At 44.9% G+C, this 17,087-nt stretch overlaps 1 protein-coding gene across 12 annotated transcripts in view; it reads right to left on the bottom strand.

Annotated features, from left to right (window-relative positions):
- Window positions 1–1,406: 1,406 nt before the first annotated feature.
- Window positions 1,407–17,087, bottom strand: part of TMEM121 (transmembrane protein 121) — a 160,695-nt gene continuing 145,014 nt past the window's right edge. For all 12 annotated transcript variants that reach the window (XM_073637583.1, XM_073637589.1, XM_073637588.1 and 9 more), the window contains one exon: window positions 1,407–3,128. In XM_073637583.1, the coding sequence (XP_073493684.1) occupies window positions 1,675–2,613 (939 nt within the window). In that variant the 5' untranslated portion in view covers window positions 2,614–3,128 and the 3' untranslated portion in view covers window positions 1,407–1,674. The remainder of the gene's footprint in view (window positions 3,129–17,087) is intronic.

Here is a 17,087-nt window from a genome sequence, read left to right as displayed (position 1 = left end):
GGATAAAAACACAGACACATTTGGAGTGGTTTGGCCTAGCAAAGCTAGGTAATTTCTGAAGTGACCTGCAAGTGTTGACTTGGCTGACTCTTCTATACACAGGAGCCGAGCTTTCCTGTGTTCTATATGAGAAAGCGTAAATGTGTTCTATATGAGAAAAAGAGATTGCCCACTACTAGACACACTGGTATTAATGGGCCCAGGGAGGTGAAAAAAAAACAAATAAATAGTACTTCGCTCCCATACCTGGACCGCTCCTCTGTACTCAGCGCTGGGTCCTCCACCGATCTCCTGGCATCAACATCCGGTGGAGGGGACAAGGGGTGTCACATGAGCACTGCAACATATTAGAGGCTGCTGATTGGCTGCACTGTTCACATTTTATCTGAGTTGGAAGAAACAGAGGCCAATGATTGGTTTTGGCATTTACATGACGCCCCCACCGGTTGTTGAGGTCATGGCACTGTCGGAGAATGCAGCACTGAATATGAAAGAGGGGCGCTTGTCCCCAAGGTATCTTTTTTTAAAAAAAATGTTTCACCTCCCTGAGGTGGTGGCAGTAGTGGACACCCCCTTTAATATTTTTTGGGTTTATTGGTGTAATTGTGGATTTGAAAGTATGTAAGATGTGCTTCTCCATTTTGCAGTTCAATCAACCTTGACATGCAGTAATACAGTTGTTCTTTTAGTAACATACAGTAGATTTTGGTTCCTCCATTGGTTTTTCAGCCATTTAAATGTAATCTGTGGTAGGGTCACCCCTCCCAAGCCATCTATATGGGCATGCCGATCATAGAAAGTTTAATAAAATGATACCTTGATATCTGTGATCCAATGCCTTATTCCAGAGAAATCCACATTTTTCTTAATATGTAAATGAGCCGTTACGGTCTATGGGCCGGACATAGATCTCACTGAGACTCCGCCTCCAGAGATTATTATAAATGAAAGGCATTGTTACCAGTGCGAGACACGTAGATCAGGACAGCAGACTGTTAGTCATTACATGTCTCGCACTGGTAACAATGCCTATCATTTATAATGAGTTCTGGAGACAGATTCTCGGAAAGATCTATGTCCGGCCCATAGATCTTACTAGCTCATTTACATATTAAGAAAAACGTGGATTTCTCTGGAGTAAGGCATCAGATTACAAATATCAAGGTATCGATTTATTCAGCTTCCTATGACCTACATGCCCATATAGACGTCTTAGGAGGTGTGATCCTACTGACAGATTCCCTTTATTATGTTAATGTTGGTCTTTCAGTCCATTAATAAGTGGATGTTACCGGTATATAACATGGACCTTACCTGATGAAAAGAGATGAAGGGACATAAGTTTTATTAAAATAAATTTTGTGCCTTGAATACCATTTTTATTATAGAAAAATCTGTTAATCAGAGATGGGCAAATTATTATTGTACAGTACAATGAGGATCTGTGAGTGTTTAGTGCAATCTGAAGATTTCACATTCGGAGAAGACCCATTTCAGGCCTTAATCGACAATGAAATGTTCTTATACGGTGACTTTTTAAACAAATGACATTGTGAAGTAGTAATTTGCCCATCACTTTTATTAGCCACCAATATTTCCATATGTTCCAATTTATGAAGCAGGTCCATAAAATAAAATTGAAAAAAAAAAAAACAACATTATATGGCAAAGCTGTCATGTATCCATAATTTCTCTGGAAGGAGACTGCTCGTGGTTGACTCCTTGTGTATTGTGAAGTGTCTGATTGTGTGAAATTGAATTCTGCTGCAGTTCTAGTGCGATTGTATTTTGCGGAAATTCCTTGACTTGCTTTTTGTATTCCAAGAAAGTGCAGACCTTAGTGGATATTGCGATGATATTCTTGCCGATGAAGATGGTCGAAACCCTGCTGTCCTGAAATAAAATCATATTTACCACTCGGATAAAAATGGTAACGATGTTGATGGTCACCAGACTTAGGACGGGATACAGCATCATCTTCTGAGGAGCAATGTGCTCCCCTTGCATGCTTATTTCGCTCAAAGAGACACACGGTAAAATCAAAAGTAAAATATAGCAGTAAAAAAACATCAGTCCTTCCGCCCATATGGGGAGTCCTGTTTTATGGGGCTCCCACAAATTAGCTTGAATATCCAAAATGTCAAGTAAATCAAGAGCAACCCAAAAGAGACGACCCCTCAGATCTTCCTTTTTCCTGAATGTCCTTACGTACTCCATGCTGTCTAGTGACACCAGAACCAAGTACAGCCCCGGGACTGAGATAGATAAGAGCAACGTCAATGCTTTTCGTGTGACAGTATCTACATTTTTCTTATCAGCTTTGTAATTTTGAAATATAAAATATAATTTAATTTCCAAAACGAATATGTACAGAAACCACAAAATCATTGCATATCCTCTCTTGGCCGTTTTTACTTCTGCTCCGACCCAGACGGCCACATAGCGTAGAACAATTAAGAAGCAAATGTCTCCAACCAGCACGATGATGCATACTCCAATCTTCCTTGGGCCTTGGTTTTGTTCCACGAGATACGCATCCATAAAGGCCATGCTGGTCATAATAACAATTGTTGTAAGACACACATGACGCTTGTCTGGAGGTGGAAGAACCATTTTTTGCCAATATATTCTGGGTTTTCATGAAGAAAGTACAGCTCTCATGCATTAGTAATGCATCATCATGAAAAAGGTCATGTCAGAATTACTTTATTTTTTAGTAAAACTCCGGTTGTTTCAAGATGTTGGCGCCTTTCATCATTAAGTTTTCGTTTACAGATGCTTCATGATGCAATCCCAAACGTGTCCTCCTTCTATTGAGGCTTAGGTTTAATGGTTACAGTATAAAAGATAAGAAATCCACATAAAATGTTAATATTCAGTTCGCTTTTTTTCCTGAGTGGGTGTTCCAGGTCTATACAGAGTCATCTAGTTAAGGTGCAGACTTTATTTAAGTCCTGTGCTTGTGACAAAAAACATTGCTTTTTAGGTTAGAAATTGAAAAAAAAAGGAATAGAATTCTTTAAGAAAACTTGAGAACGGAAAATTGTGGGATCAAAGTTCGGTCTTGCTCGCTAGGAATGGGAATCTTGATAGAATCACGCTGTTCATATTCTCAGTATATTCCAATTCTGAAAAATAAAATATATATATAGATGATTCATTTATGAAATTCCTCTGAAATGAAAAAAAAATTATGTCAAGACTCTGTTTACAAATGGGTAATAGTTTTAATATATACGGCTCAGGTGGCTGCGAGCTGCCTGAGTATTCAGGTAGTAGTGCACAATTCTGCCACATGCTTTCCACTCCAGCCAGATGCCCATTTATCTACTCAGCTGAACCTGAATGTCACCAGCTCTCATGATTCCCTTATAATCAATACTCATCTAGTGTGATTTGTTTCATGGATCATCATGAGGTGTTAAGATTCAATACAAATCTTTCAGTTTTTCCTCCATTGATGTCTAATAGGTCTATTGCTTCCTAGAGAGCATAGTACTTTATTCTGCCTGTCAAACCTGATGGATATAAGGCAGGTGTGAACAGAGACTAATATATACATATACAGTTAGGTCCATATATATTTGGACAGAGACGACATTTTTCTAATTTTGGTTCTAGACATTACTAGTGTTGAGCGAGCATGCTCGACACTGCATCACGCTACTCGGGATGTTCGGCGAGCACCGAGCATTTCCAGGTTACTCGGGTGGGAGCTCGGGTCTCCGCCCTGCATGTTTGGCGCTCTTTACAGAGCCAATGAACATGCAGGGATTGCCAGCCAGTCACTGTAATGCCGCAGCCATGTTGTTTGTGGGCATTACAGTGATTGGCTGGCTGCACAGCGTCACCTCGAGCATTTAAAACCGGGCACCGCCATCTTGGACACAGACGGCTGGGATCAGACAGTGTAGGGACAGCGCTGCTGATTTAGGGAGAGATATATACTGCGAAATAGTTAGTGTAGGGTCTGTAAAGGCTGCCAGATCAAACAAACAGTCCTTTTCAGGACTAATATCCATCTCAGATACCAGGCAGGCAGGCTGTATAGGAGACGCAGTGGTTATACCAGCAAACGCTGCATTACAGTCCTGTGTGCTCCTGTTGCTGAAATTGCTGGACTTAGCTCCAGGTCTCGGGGGCCAGGAAAAATCCTTTTTTTTCATCTAAATCCTCTTTTTTTTTTTTCCTCCTTCACACTGTACAAATAAATACCCATCTTATTAACCTTTTGGTTCCCACCCCACCCCCCCCCAAAAAAAAAAAGTGTGTCTGTGACAGTTCAGACACAAATATATTTTTTTAAAAGCGTCTGGTGTAGGCCAGAGAAATAGAAGTGTGGTTTTGCAGTTCCACGGTTCAAACCTCTGTATTATCCACTTTTGGGCCATTTTTACCTAAAAAAAAACAGTTTGAGTGTGTCGCTCGCTGTTCAGCGGCAAATATATCTATTTTAAAAAGTCTGGTATACACCAGTAAATTATAACTGTGGTTTTGTCGTTCCACGGTAAAAAATCTCTATTATCCTGCTTTTGGCATTTTTTTGCCGTAAAAAAAACCCTGTAATAGTGTCTCCCTGATTGTTCAGACACAAATATATTTGTTGAAAATAGTCTGGTGTAGGCCAGAGAAATAGAAGTGTGGTTTTGCAGTTCCACGGTTCAAACCTCTGTATTATCCACTTTTGGGCCATTTTTACCTTAAAAAAACCAGTTTGAGCGCGTCGCTCACTGTTCAGCCGCAAATATATCTATTTAAAAAAGTCTGGTATACACCAGTAAATTATAACTGTGGTTTTGCCGTTCCACGGTAAAAAATCTCTATTATCCAGCTTTTGGATTTTTTTCCGTAAAGAAAAACAGTAATAGTGTCTCCTGATTATACAGACACCAATATATCTGTTTAAAAGAGTCTGGTATACACCAGTAAATTATAACTGTGGTTTTGCCGTTCCACGGTGAAAAATCTCTATTATCCAGCTTTTGGTATTTTTTCCGTAAAGAAAAACAGTAATAGTGTCTCCTGATTATTCAGACACCAATATATCTGTTTAAAAGAGTCTGGTATACACCAGTAAATTATAACTGTGGTTTTGCCGTTCCACGGTGAAAAATCTCTATTATCCAGCTTTTGGTATTTTTTCCCTAAAGAAAAACAGTAATAGTGTTTGCTGATTGTTCAGACACTAATAAATCTGTTTAAAAGAGTCTGGTATACACCAGTAAATTATAACTGCGGTTTTGCCGTTCCACGGTAAAAAAAATCTCTATTATCCTGCTTTTGGCATTTTTTGCCGTAAAAAAAAAAAATTTAATAGTGTCTCCCTGATTGTTCAGACACAAATATATTTGTTGAAAATAGTCTGGTGTAGGCCAGAGAAATAGAAGTGTGGTTTTGCAGTTCCACGGTTCAAACCTCTGTATTATCCACTTTTGGGCCATTTTTACCTAAAAAACAAAACAGTTTGAGTGTGTTGCTCACTGTTCAGCCGCAAATATATCTATTTAAAATTGTCTGGTATACCCCAGTAAACAATAACTGTGGTTTTGCCATTCCACGGTAAAAAATCTCTATTATTCAGCTTTTGGTATTTTTTCCGTAAAGAAAAACAGTAATAGTGTCTCCCTGATTGTTCAGATTGTTTAAAAGAGTCAGGTGTAGGCCAGAGAAATAGAACTGTGGTTTTCCTCTTCCACGGTTCTAATCTACTTTTTATTACCCTTTTTCAATTGATAGTGCGAGTGTAAGCTATTTTACTTCCTTTACAATGGGCAAGGCGTGTGGCAAGGGACGTGGAACTGGACGTTCTGGTGATGGTGCGTGCAGAGGCCAAGGTGAAAATGTGCCACAACCAACAGCCACATCTTCTCGCTCCCACTTCTTGACCGAATTACTAGGGAAGCACAGAACAACACCAGTATTGCGAACTGATCAGTGTGAACAGGTTATTAATTGGATAGCAGATAATACTTCCAGTTACCTGGGCACCACCACCTCCGGTCTGTCTTCCACACGGTCAAATCTTAGTAGCCGTGAGTCTCGACCGCATACTCCTCCTCACCCTGATGCTCCTTCCTCCCACCATGCCGAGTGTCGTCAGACAGCAAGTGATCCCACACTTGGACACTCTGAAGAGCTGTTCACTGGTCCATTCCCATATTTGTGCCCCTCGCCTGCTCCGCTTGAAGTGGTGGAAGAGGAGATCCCATGTAGCGATGCCCAAATATTTGAACAGCCACGGCCACAGGAAGTCGACGCTGGCAATTTGTCACAAGAGGTGGACGATGACGAGACACAATTGCCAGGAAGTGAGGAGGAGGATCGTGGTGCGCAAGTGGAAGAGGAGGAGGTGGTGGATGATCTAGTAACTGACCCAACGTGGCAGGAGGACATGCAGAGCGAGGCAGCACACAGGTTGAGGGAGGCAGAGTACCCCAACAGGCAGGAAGAAGCAGTGTGGTGGCCGCACACAGAAGGCAGGCAACAGTTCCCCGTAACACCAACACGAGGGACGTTGCCAGTACAACCTGTAGGTCTTCCAGAGTCTGGAATTTTTTTAAAGACTCTGCTGATAACCCCAAAAAGGCCATTTGTACTACCTGCCATGCGAGCATCAGCAGGGGTGACAAAACTACCAGCCTGACCACCACCAGCATGATCAGGCACATGGCAGCAAAGCACCCGACTTTGTGGGGTGAACCCCAGGGTCCACGACCAGTGTCAGCGGGTGTCACCACTGCTTCTTCCGCTGTTGTGCAAGCAATAGAACCCCCTGTTGTGTGTGCAAGGCAATCCCCTGTCCATACTGCATGCAAAGATGCCCCCTCCTCTCAGTCTTCACTTGTTATGGCAGTTTCTTAAGAAACAGCATCAACGTCCACATCCCACCGCAGCGTTCAATTGTCCATATCCCAGACCTTTGAACGAAAGCGGCGTTCAAAAGTCTGGGATTGTGTCTCTTCAAATTGTGTCTCGTCATCGTCCACCTCTTGTGACAAATTGCCAGCGTCGACTTCCTGTGGCCGTGGCTGTTCAAATATTTGGGCATCGCTATATGGGATCTCCTCTTCCACCACTTCAAGCGGAGCAGGCGAGGGGCACAAATATGGGAATGGACCAGTGAACAGCTCTTCAGAGTGTCCAAGTGTGGGATCAGTTGCTGTCTGACGACACTCGGCATGGTGGGAGGAAGGAGCATCAGGGTGAGGAGGAGTATGCGGTCGAGACTCACGGCTACTAAGATTTGACCGTGTGGAAGACAGACCGGAGGTGGTGGTGCCCAGGTAACTGGAAGTATTATCTGCTATCCAATTAATAACCTGTTCACACTGATCAGTTCGCAATACTGGTGTTGTTCTGTGCTTCCCTAGTAATTCGGTCAAGAAGTGGGAGCGAAAAGATGTGGCTGTTGGTTGTGGCACATTTTCACCTTGGCCACGGCCCCGTCGTCTGCATGCACCATCACCAGAACGTCCAGTTCCACGTCCCTTGCCAGGCCTTTTATCTGCTTAATTGAGAATGACATAACGAAGGGATTGCCCACACCTGTCCATGAAATAGCCTTAGAGTCAATTGTCCAATTACTTTTGGTCCCTTTAAAAACAGGGTGGCACATGTTAAGGAGCTGAAACTCCTAAACCCTTTATCCAATTTTAATGTGGATACCCTCAAATGAAAGCTGAAAGTCTGAACTTCAACTGCATCTGAATTGTTTTGCTTAAAATTCATTGTGGTAATGTCTAGAACCAAAATTAGAAAAATGTAGTCTCTGTCCAAATATATATGGACCTAACTGTATAAAGTGACATATCTATAACATTCATTTTTTTTTGCGATTTCATTTAAAGGGAATCTGTCATCAGGTTTTTGCTATTTAATCTGAGAGCAGGATCATGTAGGGTCAGACAGCCTGATTCCAGGGATGCGTCACTTGTAGTGATGAGCGAGCATGCTCGCTACTGCTCGGTGCTCGCCCGAGCATCTCACTGCTCGAGATGCTCGGCGCTCGCCGAGTATTTCCGGGTTGCTCGGGCGGGAACTCGGGTCCCCTCCCTGCATGTTTGGTGCTCTTTAGAGAGCCAATGAACATGCAGGGATTGTGTTATGTTCTGCTACCAGAGCTAAGGAAAGAGAGGAGATCTGTCCCTACGATAGAACTCAGCTTAATCCCTACGATGTAACAGGGGACCTGATCCTGCGATCAGACCTGCTAAAGTCCTAAGCTAGTCTGTACGGAGACCTATAGATGTGGGGAAGGAATCCCTACAAGTACTAAGGACTGGGAGGAAAATGGGACACCTCCTAACAGAAATAGTAGCAGACAGACGAACAAACAAAATATATAGAACATAGAGGTCCGTAGACCAAGCAAACTAACAGAGTTAGATACAGGGCACAGGCTAGCTAGAAAGTAGTTAAACAATGAAGTCCAGCAAAGCCAGAAGGGCGGAGCAGGATTAAATAGGCCAACAAGGTCATGTGACCAGCAAAGGAAAAAAACTAAGATCAAGGTTCTAACAGTACCCCGCCTTCTAAGAGGATCCTCCGTATCCCCTAGGACCAGGCTTATCAGGAAATCTCCTGTGAAATGCTCTGATAAGTCTGGACGCGGAAACATCATCCGACCTCACCCAAGAGTTATCCTCGGGTCCGAAACCTTTCCAGGCCACAAGATACTGCAAACTACCTCTATACTGTCTAGAGTTAAGGATGAGAGAAATTTCATATTCCCCGTCCTCCACCACCGGAGGAACAGAGGCAGAGGCGTCACAATCCAATACAACAGCTTTTTTCAACAGAGAGACATGAAATACCGGATTAATTCTCCAGGAGGTAGGAACCTCCAACCTAACAGCAGATTGGTTGACAACCTGAAGCACCTTAAAGGGCCCTACAAACTTGGGACCCAATTTCTTAGAAGGAATCCTCAACCGCAGATTCCTAGAGGACAACCAAACCATGTCACCAACAGCGAACAAAACCTCCTGTCGTTTCCTATCAAAGTAGTCTTTAGATTTTCTGTTGGTCTCCTGAAGATTACCACGCACATCCGTCCAAACTCTCTCCAAATCACCGGAAAAATTCTCCTCCTCAGGCACGGCAGATCCCAACTTGGAGAACGACCCAAACGACGGATGTCTCCCAGAACAACAAAAAAAAGGCGAACAACCAGCAGAAGAAGATGTATGATTGTTCAGAGCAAATTCAGCAAGTGGCAGAAACTCAGACCACCCCTCTTGATTGTCTGCCACAAAACAACGCAAGAACTGCTCAACATCCTGGTTTTTCCTTTCTGTCTGGCCATTAGATTCAGGATGATATCCGGACGAGAACGACAAATGAACTCCCAACCTGTCACAAAAGGCACGCCAAAAACGAGCCACGAACTGAGGACCTCTATCAGAAACAATGTCAGTAGGAACGCCATGAAGTCTGACAATTTCCTTGACAAAGGCCTTAGCGAGAGTTTTAGCGCAGGGCAGTTTGACGAAGGGAACCAAGTGACACATCTTGCTAAAACGGTCCACGACCACCCAGATGACAGTAAAACCCTCAGAGGGGGGAAGGTCAGTTATAAAGTCCATAGCCAAATGTGTCCAAGGAACACTGGGAACCTCCAAAGGACAAAGCAACCCCGCAGCAGGAGTATGTGAGGACTTAGATCTAGCACAAATAGTACATTGGCGCACCCACTTAATGACTTCCTTCTGCCATCCAGGCCACCAAAAACTGCGACCCACCAGTCTCTTGGTCTCAGAGATTCCGGGATGACCTGCCAACCGAGATTCGTGACACTCAACAAACAAATCTCTCCTAAAGGTCCCAGGCACAAACAACCTCCCATGAGGAGTGTTAGATGGGGCATTCTCCTGTGCTTTAAGAATCTCATCTTCCAAAACGGAGTCCAAAGCAGCTATCACAACACCTTCTTGTAAAATGTTCTCCTCTTTCTCAGCACCGACTATGGGAGAAAAACTGCGAGACAAGGCATCCGCCTTAACATTCTTAGTACCAGGGATGTAAGTAACGGAGAAATTAAACCGCGAGAAAAACAGTGCCCACCTAGCCTGACGGGCATTCAGGCGCTTGGCAGCATCAAGATATATCAGATTTTTATGATCCGTAAGAACCTGAACGGGAAATTCCGCACCTTCCAAGAAGTGGCGCCAGTGTTCAAATGCGAGTTTAATAGCCAATAATTCCCGATTACCAATATCGTAATTCAGTTCAGTCTCCGAAAATTGTTTTGAAAAAAAGGCACAGGGATGTAATCCATCCCCGTTATCCTGAGACAATACTGCGCCAACCCCCACAGAGGAAGCATCAACCTCAACCAAAAACGGCTTAGTCACATCAGGCTGCATAAGGATGGGAGCAGAGGTGAACCTCTCCTTGAGATACACAAAAGCTTCAATGGCCTCAGAAGACCACTGAACCGCATCAGCACCTTTCCTGGTGAGATCGGTCAGAGGTTTGACAATACTAGAAAAATTTTTTATGAATTTTCTGTAATAATTGGCGAAACCCAAAAACCTCTGTATCGATTTCAAACCAATAGGCCTAGGCCATTCCTGTACAGCTTGAACTTTAACCGGGTCCATCTCAAAACCTTCGCTGGAGATAATGTAGCCCAAAAAACTAATTCTCTGTACAGCGAACTCACATTTCTCCAGCTTAGCAAAAAGCGAATTGTCCATTAACAACTGTAATACCTCACGTACGCTCCGCCAATGAGACTACAGATCCGGCGAATAAATCAAAATGTCATCCAAATACACAACCACATTTTTGCCGATCAAAGGTCTAAGGATGTCATTAATAAGATTCTGAAAAAATGCAGGAGCATTAGTAAGACCAAAAGGCATAACCAGATTCTCAAAATGACCCACAGGAGTGTTAAAAGCAGTCTTCCATTCGTCACCCTCCTTCATGCGCAACAGATTGTATGCCCCCTTAAGGTCAATTTTAGAGAACCACTTGGCCCCCATTAACTGGTTAAACAGATCAGGAATCAATGGCAGTGGGTAAGGATTGCGTACAGTAATTTTGTTAATCTCACGAAAATCCAGACAAGGACGTAAACCGCCGTCATTTTTTTTTTACAAAAAAAAATCCAACCGCCACAGGAGACTTAGAAGGCCTAATGTGACCGGCGGCCAAACTTGTCTGTATGTATTCCTCAAAAGCCTTTCTCTCAGGAATAGTAAGGTTAAATAAACGACTTTTAGGAAGAGTCGCTCCAGGGACAAATTCAATAGAACAATCATAGTCTCTATGGGGAGGCAAAACCTGCGATTCCTTCTCAGAAAAAACTCTCCAAAAATCCTGAAGAGGAACAGGCAATTCTCCCCTATCCAAAGCTGCAATACGCCCGTTACAACACTTGTCATAACATTTATGGCTCCAGGATTTAATTTCACTGGTAGACCAATCCAGTACAGGATTGTGAAATTTTAACCAGGGCAATCCCAATATTACTGGAGAAGGCAAGTTATTCAAAACTACCAAATCCAATTTCTCATGGTGAACACCATTAATAGTGAGAGGAAATTCACAGACCTTGAGAGTAATATTCTTCAAAGGGGAACCATCCACAGAAACCACAGCAATGGGGGATGATAAAGGTGCGGGTTTTAAATTGAGTCTTTCCAAGAATCCCCCATCAATTACATTCAGAGTAGACCCACAATCAACAAACACCCGAAATTCCATTAATTTTTCCTGAGCAATCGTGGAAGCAGCTAAAAATACACCCTTGGAATTTAAACAGGCAATACGGGCATGACTGACCATTTTTTTTTCTTTCTTGATACGAAGCTCACAGTCTTTAATCAAATGACCAGATTTTCCGCAATAGAAACACAAGCCTTCAGAAAATATGCGATCTTTTTCTTGAGAGCGAGGTGCCATCGCTCCAATCTCCATCGATTCACCACTGTTAGTACACACATTCTCATAACCAGAAACTGACATAGCAGAGGATTTGCTCTCATTAACCCTTGCACGCAGTCTCCTATCCACCCGTATAGCTAATTGCATAGCCTGTTGCAAATCTTCAGGTGTAGGATAAGCAATTAGCAGGTCTTTAACCCTTTCACTGAGCCCAGCAAGAAATAGACTTTTCAGAGCAGAATCGTTCCACCCTGTTTGAGTAGACCATCGACGGAAATGAGTACAATATTTTTCCACATTACCTGATCCCTGTCTCAAACGTCTTAACTCAGTCTCAGCTGATGCGACACGGTCAGGATCATCATATAATAGTCCCAAAGCAGAAAAAAAACTATCCACTGATCTGAAGCAAGAATCACTAGGTTGCAAAGAAAAGGCCCACTCCTGAGGCTCTTTGCGCAAAAGTGACATTATAAACCCTATGCGCTGGGAATCATCCCCAGAGGACTTGGGTCTCAAACGAAAATACAATAAGCAAGCATTTTTAAATGAAAAAAATTCTCGGTGTTCACCAAAAAATAAATCCGGCAAACGTACCTTAGGCTCCAAGAAATGTTCTCCAGGACAGTTACTCACGTGCTGACGGAGCTCAGTCACCTCCAAAGAGAGTCCCTGCAGGTGTTTAGCCAAATCCAGAACCGACACCATGATGAAACAGAAAAAAAATCTTTCCTTAGAGCATTTGCTGGGCTGGACTTACTGTTATGTTCTGCTACCAGAGCTAAGGAAAGAGAGGAGATCTGTCCCTACGATAGAACTCAGCTTTATCCCTACGATGTAACAGGGAACCTGATCCTGCGATCAGACCTGCTAAAGTCCTAAGCTAGTCTGTACGGAGACCTATAGATGTGGGGAAGGAATCCCTACAAGTACTAAGGACTGGGAGGAAAATGGGACACCTCCTAACAGAAATAGTAGCAGACAGACGAACAAACAAAATATATAGAACATAGAGGTCCGTAGACCAAGCAAACTAACAGAGTTAGATACAGGGCACAGGCTAGCTAGAAAGTAGTTAAACAATGAAGTCCAGCAAAGCCAGAAGGGCGGAGCAGGATTAAATAGGCCAACAAGGTCATGTGACCAGCAAAGGAAAAAAACTAAGAACAAGGTTCTAACAGATTGCCTGCCACACACTGTAATGCCGTAGCCATGGTGGTTGTGGGCATTACAGTGATTGGCTGGCCGCACAGCGTCATCAGGTCTATATCAGACCTGGCGCTGACATGCTCGTCACAGTCACTCCGGAATCAGACAGTGTAGGGAGAGCAGCTGCTGTGTCAGGAAGAGATTTGCTTGTGTATTAGGTAGTGTAGGGAGAAAAACCGTACATTACACATATCCATCTTAACAAACAGTCCTTCTGGGGACTAATCCATCTGCAGAGATATCAGGCAGGCAGGGTGTATAGGCAGGCGGTGTATATAGCAGATTACAGTGCATATAGCACAAGAGGCTCCATTCCAATTCTGCCTTCTGATGCTGTTAGATATTTCTATACAAAGGCCCAGGTCTCAAGGGCCAGGAATACTTTTCTTTGGATCTTAATCCTCATTATTTGCTTAAAAAGCAATCCAGAGAACACCATTTTTTCTGCGTCATTTGCTTGTTGGCACTGCAGAATACAGCAAGGTCCTTTCCATATTAGAGCGCTAGAAATCCAGCTATTTAAAACTGTGTTTTCTCTGTCAAACGGATCACATATACGTTGTCAGAAAATACTGTCATTTCTGACTTCCATTAAAAATTTCCTTTAGTGTGTCATTGAAGCAATTCACCGCAGTTTGCTGTTCAAACTACTTACCTACAGGCCAGGTATTTAAAACTCTGTTTTCTCTATCACACGGATCACATATAAGTTCGCTCCAAACTCAGTCATTTGTAGTGAGCGTGGAAGATACTGTCCTCCATTTAAAATGGGCAAGGCACGTGGCAAGGGACGGGGAACTAGACGTGATGGTAATGGTGCATGCAGAGGCCGAGGACAAGGCCGTGAGCAAGCCGAAATTGTGCCACAACAAACACCCACATCTTCTCACCTGACCTTCCTGTCCCAATTTCTAGGGGACCGCAGCACACCACTATTGAACCCAGAGCAGTATGAAAAGGTTGTTGGTTGGATAGCGGATAATGCTTCCAGTCACTAAGCCACCACCACCACCCTGTCTTCCACACGGTCAAGTCTCAGTAGCCGTGAGTCTGTACTGCATATTCCTCACCCTGATCCTCGTTCCTCCCACCATGCCGAGTACCCAGAGACAACTGATCCCACACTTGGACAATCTGAAGAGCTGTTCACTTTTTCATTTATAGATTAAGGCGTTTCGCCCGATCCACTTGAAGCGGGGCAAGAGGAGATCGTGTGTAGCGATGCCCAAATATTTGAGCAGCCACGGTCACACGAAGGAGACGGTGGGAAAGTCTCACAAGAGGTGGACGATGATGAGACACAATTGCCAGAAAGTCAGGAGGAGGACCAGGGTGCGGAAGTAGAAGACGAGGTGGTGGATGATACAGTAACTGACCCAACCTGGCAGGAAGACATGCAGAGAGAGGACAGCAGCACACAGGGGGAGGGAGGCAGAGAACCCCAACAGGCAGGAAGAAGCAGTGTGGTGGCCGCAGACAGAAGGCAGGCAACCGTTCCCCGTAACACAGTCACGAAGGAAGCTGCCAGTACAACTGTTAGGTCTTCCCGAGTCTGGTTGTTTTTTAAAGACTCTGCCGATAACCCCAAAAAGGCCATTTGCACCACCTGTCAGGCCAGCATCAGCAGGGATGGCAAAATGACCAGCCTGACCACCACCAGCATGATCAGGCACATGGTAGCAAAGCACCCGACTTTGTGGGCCGAACCCCAGTGTCCAGATACAGTGTCTGCGGGTGGTACCACTGCTTCTTCCGCTGTTGTGCATGCAAGCCAATCCCCTGTCCATGGTGCATGCGAAGATGCCTTCTGCCCTGCACTCTCAAGTAGCAGCATCAGGAAGCACGTCCATGTCCTTGTCCCAGAGCAGCGTTCAGTTGTCCATATCCCAGTCCTTGGAACGCATGCGCAAATATGCAGCCAACGCCCCATAGGCCACACTACAAAATTCTCACATTTCACGACTGCTTGCGCTCAAAATGTTGCCTTTTAGGCTCTTGGAGACAGAAGTATTCTGCAATCTGATGGCGGCGGCCGTCCCTCGGTACTCGGTCCCCAGCCACCACTATTTCTCCCTTTGTGCCGTCCCCGCATTACACAAGCACGTGTCCCAAAACATTAGCCGTGCTCTCAACAACGCAGTTACCGGTAAAGTCCACCTAACCACGGACACGTGGACAAGTGCTTGTGGGCAGGGATGGTACATCTCGCTGACGGCACACTGGGTTAACATAGTGGAAGCCGGGACCCAGTCGGACCTTGGGACGGAACAGGTCCTCCCGACGCCAAGGATCGCGGGCCCTAGGTCAATCAGGGTTGCCCCCACGGTCTACAGCTCCTGCACCTCATCCTCCTCAGCCTCCTCCTCCTCTTCAGCCTCCATCTCCGAAATGACCACATCAGTCACAAGCTGGAAGCACTGCAGCACTGACTCGGCCAAGCGACAACAGGCTGTGCTGAAGCTAATATGCTTAGGTGACAAACTGCACAATGCTGAAGAGTTGTGGCCAGCTCTGAAAGAGCAGGCAGATCTGTGGCTCACACCGCTGAACCTACAGCCAGGCATGGTCGTGTGTGACAATGGCTGGAACCTGGTGGCGGCTCTGAGGTGAGGCGAGCTCAGACACGTACCATGCCTGGCCGATGTGCTTAACCTCGTGGTTCAGCGGTTTCTCAAATCCTACCCGGAGCTGCCGGATCTGCTTGTTAAAGTACGCCACCTGTGTGCCCATTTTAGAAAGTCAGCTACAGCTTCCGCCGCCCTTGCAGTGTTTCAGCAGCATTTGCAGCTTCCGGCTCACAGACTGGTGTGTGATGTCCCCACGCGTTTGAACTCTACACTGCAGATGTTGGGAAGGATTTGTGAGCAGAAGAGGGCAGTTGTTGAGTACCAGCATCAACAAGGCCGTCGGTATTCAGTTCAGACTCCACACAAAAGACCTCAGGAGTGGACATGGATGTCAGACATGCTCCAAAACTTTGAGGACTCCACCAAGATGGTGAGCGGCGATGACGCCATAATTAGCGTCACCATCCCGCTTCTCTGTCTTCTGAAACTCTCTCTGCTCACAATCAAAGAGGATGCATTGCAGGCAGAGCACGATGAGATGGAGCAAGGAACCATACAGGGTGATTACACACAGCCAAGCCTCATCTCATCCCAACGTGGATTGGGTGACAATGAGGAAGAGGAGGAGGAAGGACAGGAGCTAGTTTCATGCACTATAGACGGTACTACCTGCACAGCTGTCATACCGTCTGTTCAGTGTGGATGGCCAGAGGACAGAGAGGAGGAGGAGGAGAGCATGGTCAGTCATCCTCTTGGTGAGGACACGGAAGTCTTGCCTGTTAGTAGTCTGGCACGCATGGCTGGGTTTATGTTACACTGCCTGTTCCATGACCCTCGCGTTCTCAAAATTTTGGGTGACAGTCATTACTGGTTGGTGACACTTCTAGACCCACGCTACAAGGAGAACTTTATATCTCTTATTCCTGAGGCGGACAGGTCTACAAAAATGGGGCAGTACCAGAAGGCCCTTGTTGCGGAACTATTAAAAAAATTCCCATCTGAAAACGCTGGCGGCAGAGGGCACACTTCGTTGGACAACCAAGGAGTACAGGCGAGAGAGACACAACTTCAATCCAGCAGAGGCAGGGGAACACTGTCAAAGTTCTGGGAGAATTTTCTCAGACCCTCCCATCGCACAGGCCCTGAGGCGTGGGGTACTCTCACAAGGAGTGCAAAGTTTGGGAAGATGCTGAGGGAGTACCTTGCCGACCGTACCAACATCCTCCGTGATTCCTCTGTGCCTTATAATTATTGGGTATCCAAGCTGGATACGTGGAATGAACTGGCTCTCTATGCCTTGGAGGTCCTAGCTTGCCCTGCCGCTAGTGTTTTATCAGAGCGGGTTTTTAGTGCCGCTGGTGGAATTATAACTGATAAGCACATCTGCCTGTCAACTGAAAATTCTGACAGGCTGACTCT

This window comes from Phyllobates terribilis, unplaced genomic scaffold (assembly GCF_046119375.1).
Source record: "Phyllobates terribilis strain yellow unplaced genomic scaffold, ASM4611937v1 Scaffold_7__3_contigs__length_470593459, whole genome shotgun sequence".
Lineage (NCBI taxonomy): Eukaryota > Metazoa > Chordata > Amphibia > Anura > Dendrobatidae > Phyllobates > Phyllobates terribilis.
This window is presented reverse-complemented; position numbering and strand designations above follow the sequence as displayed.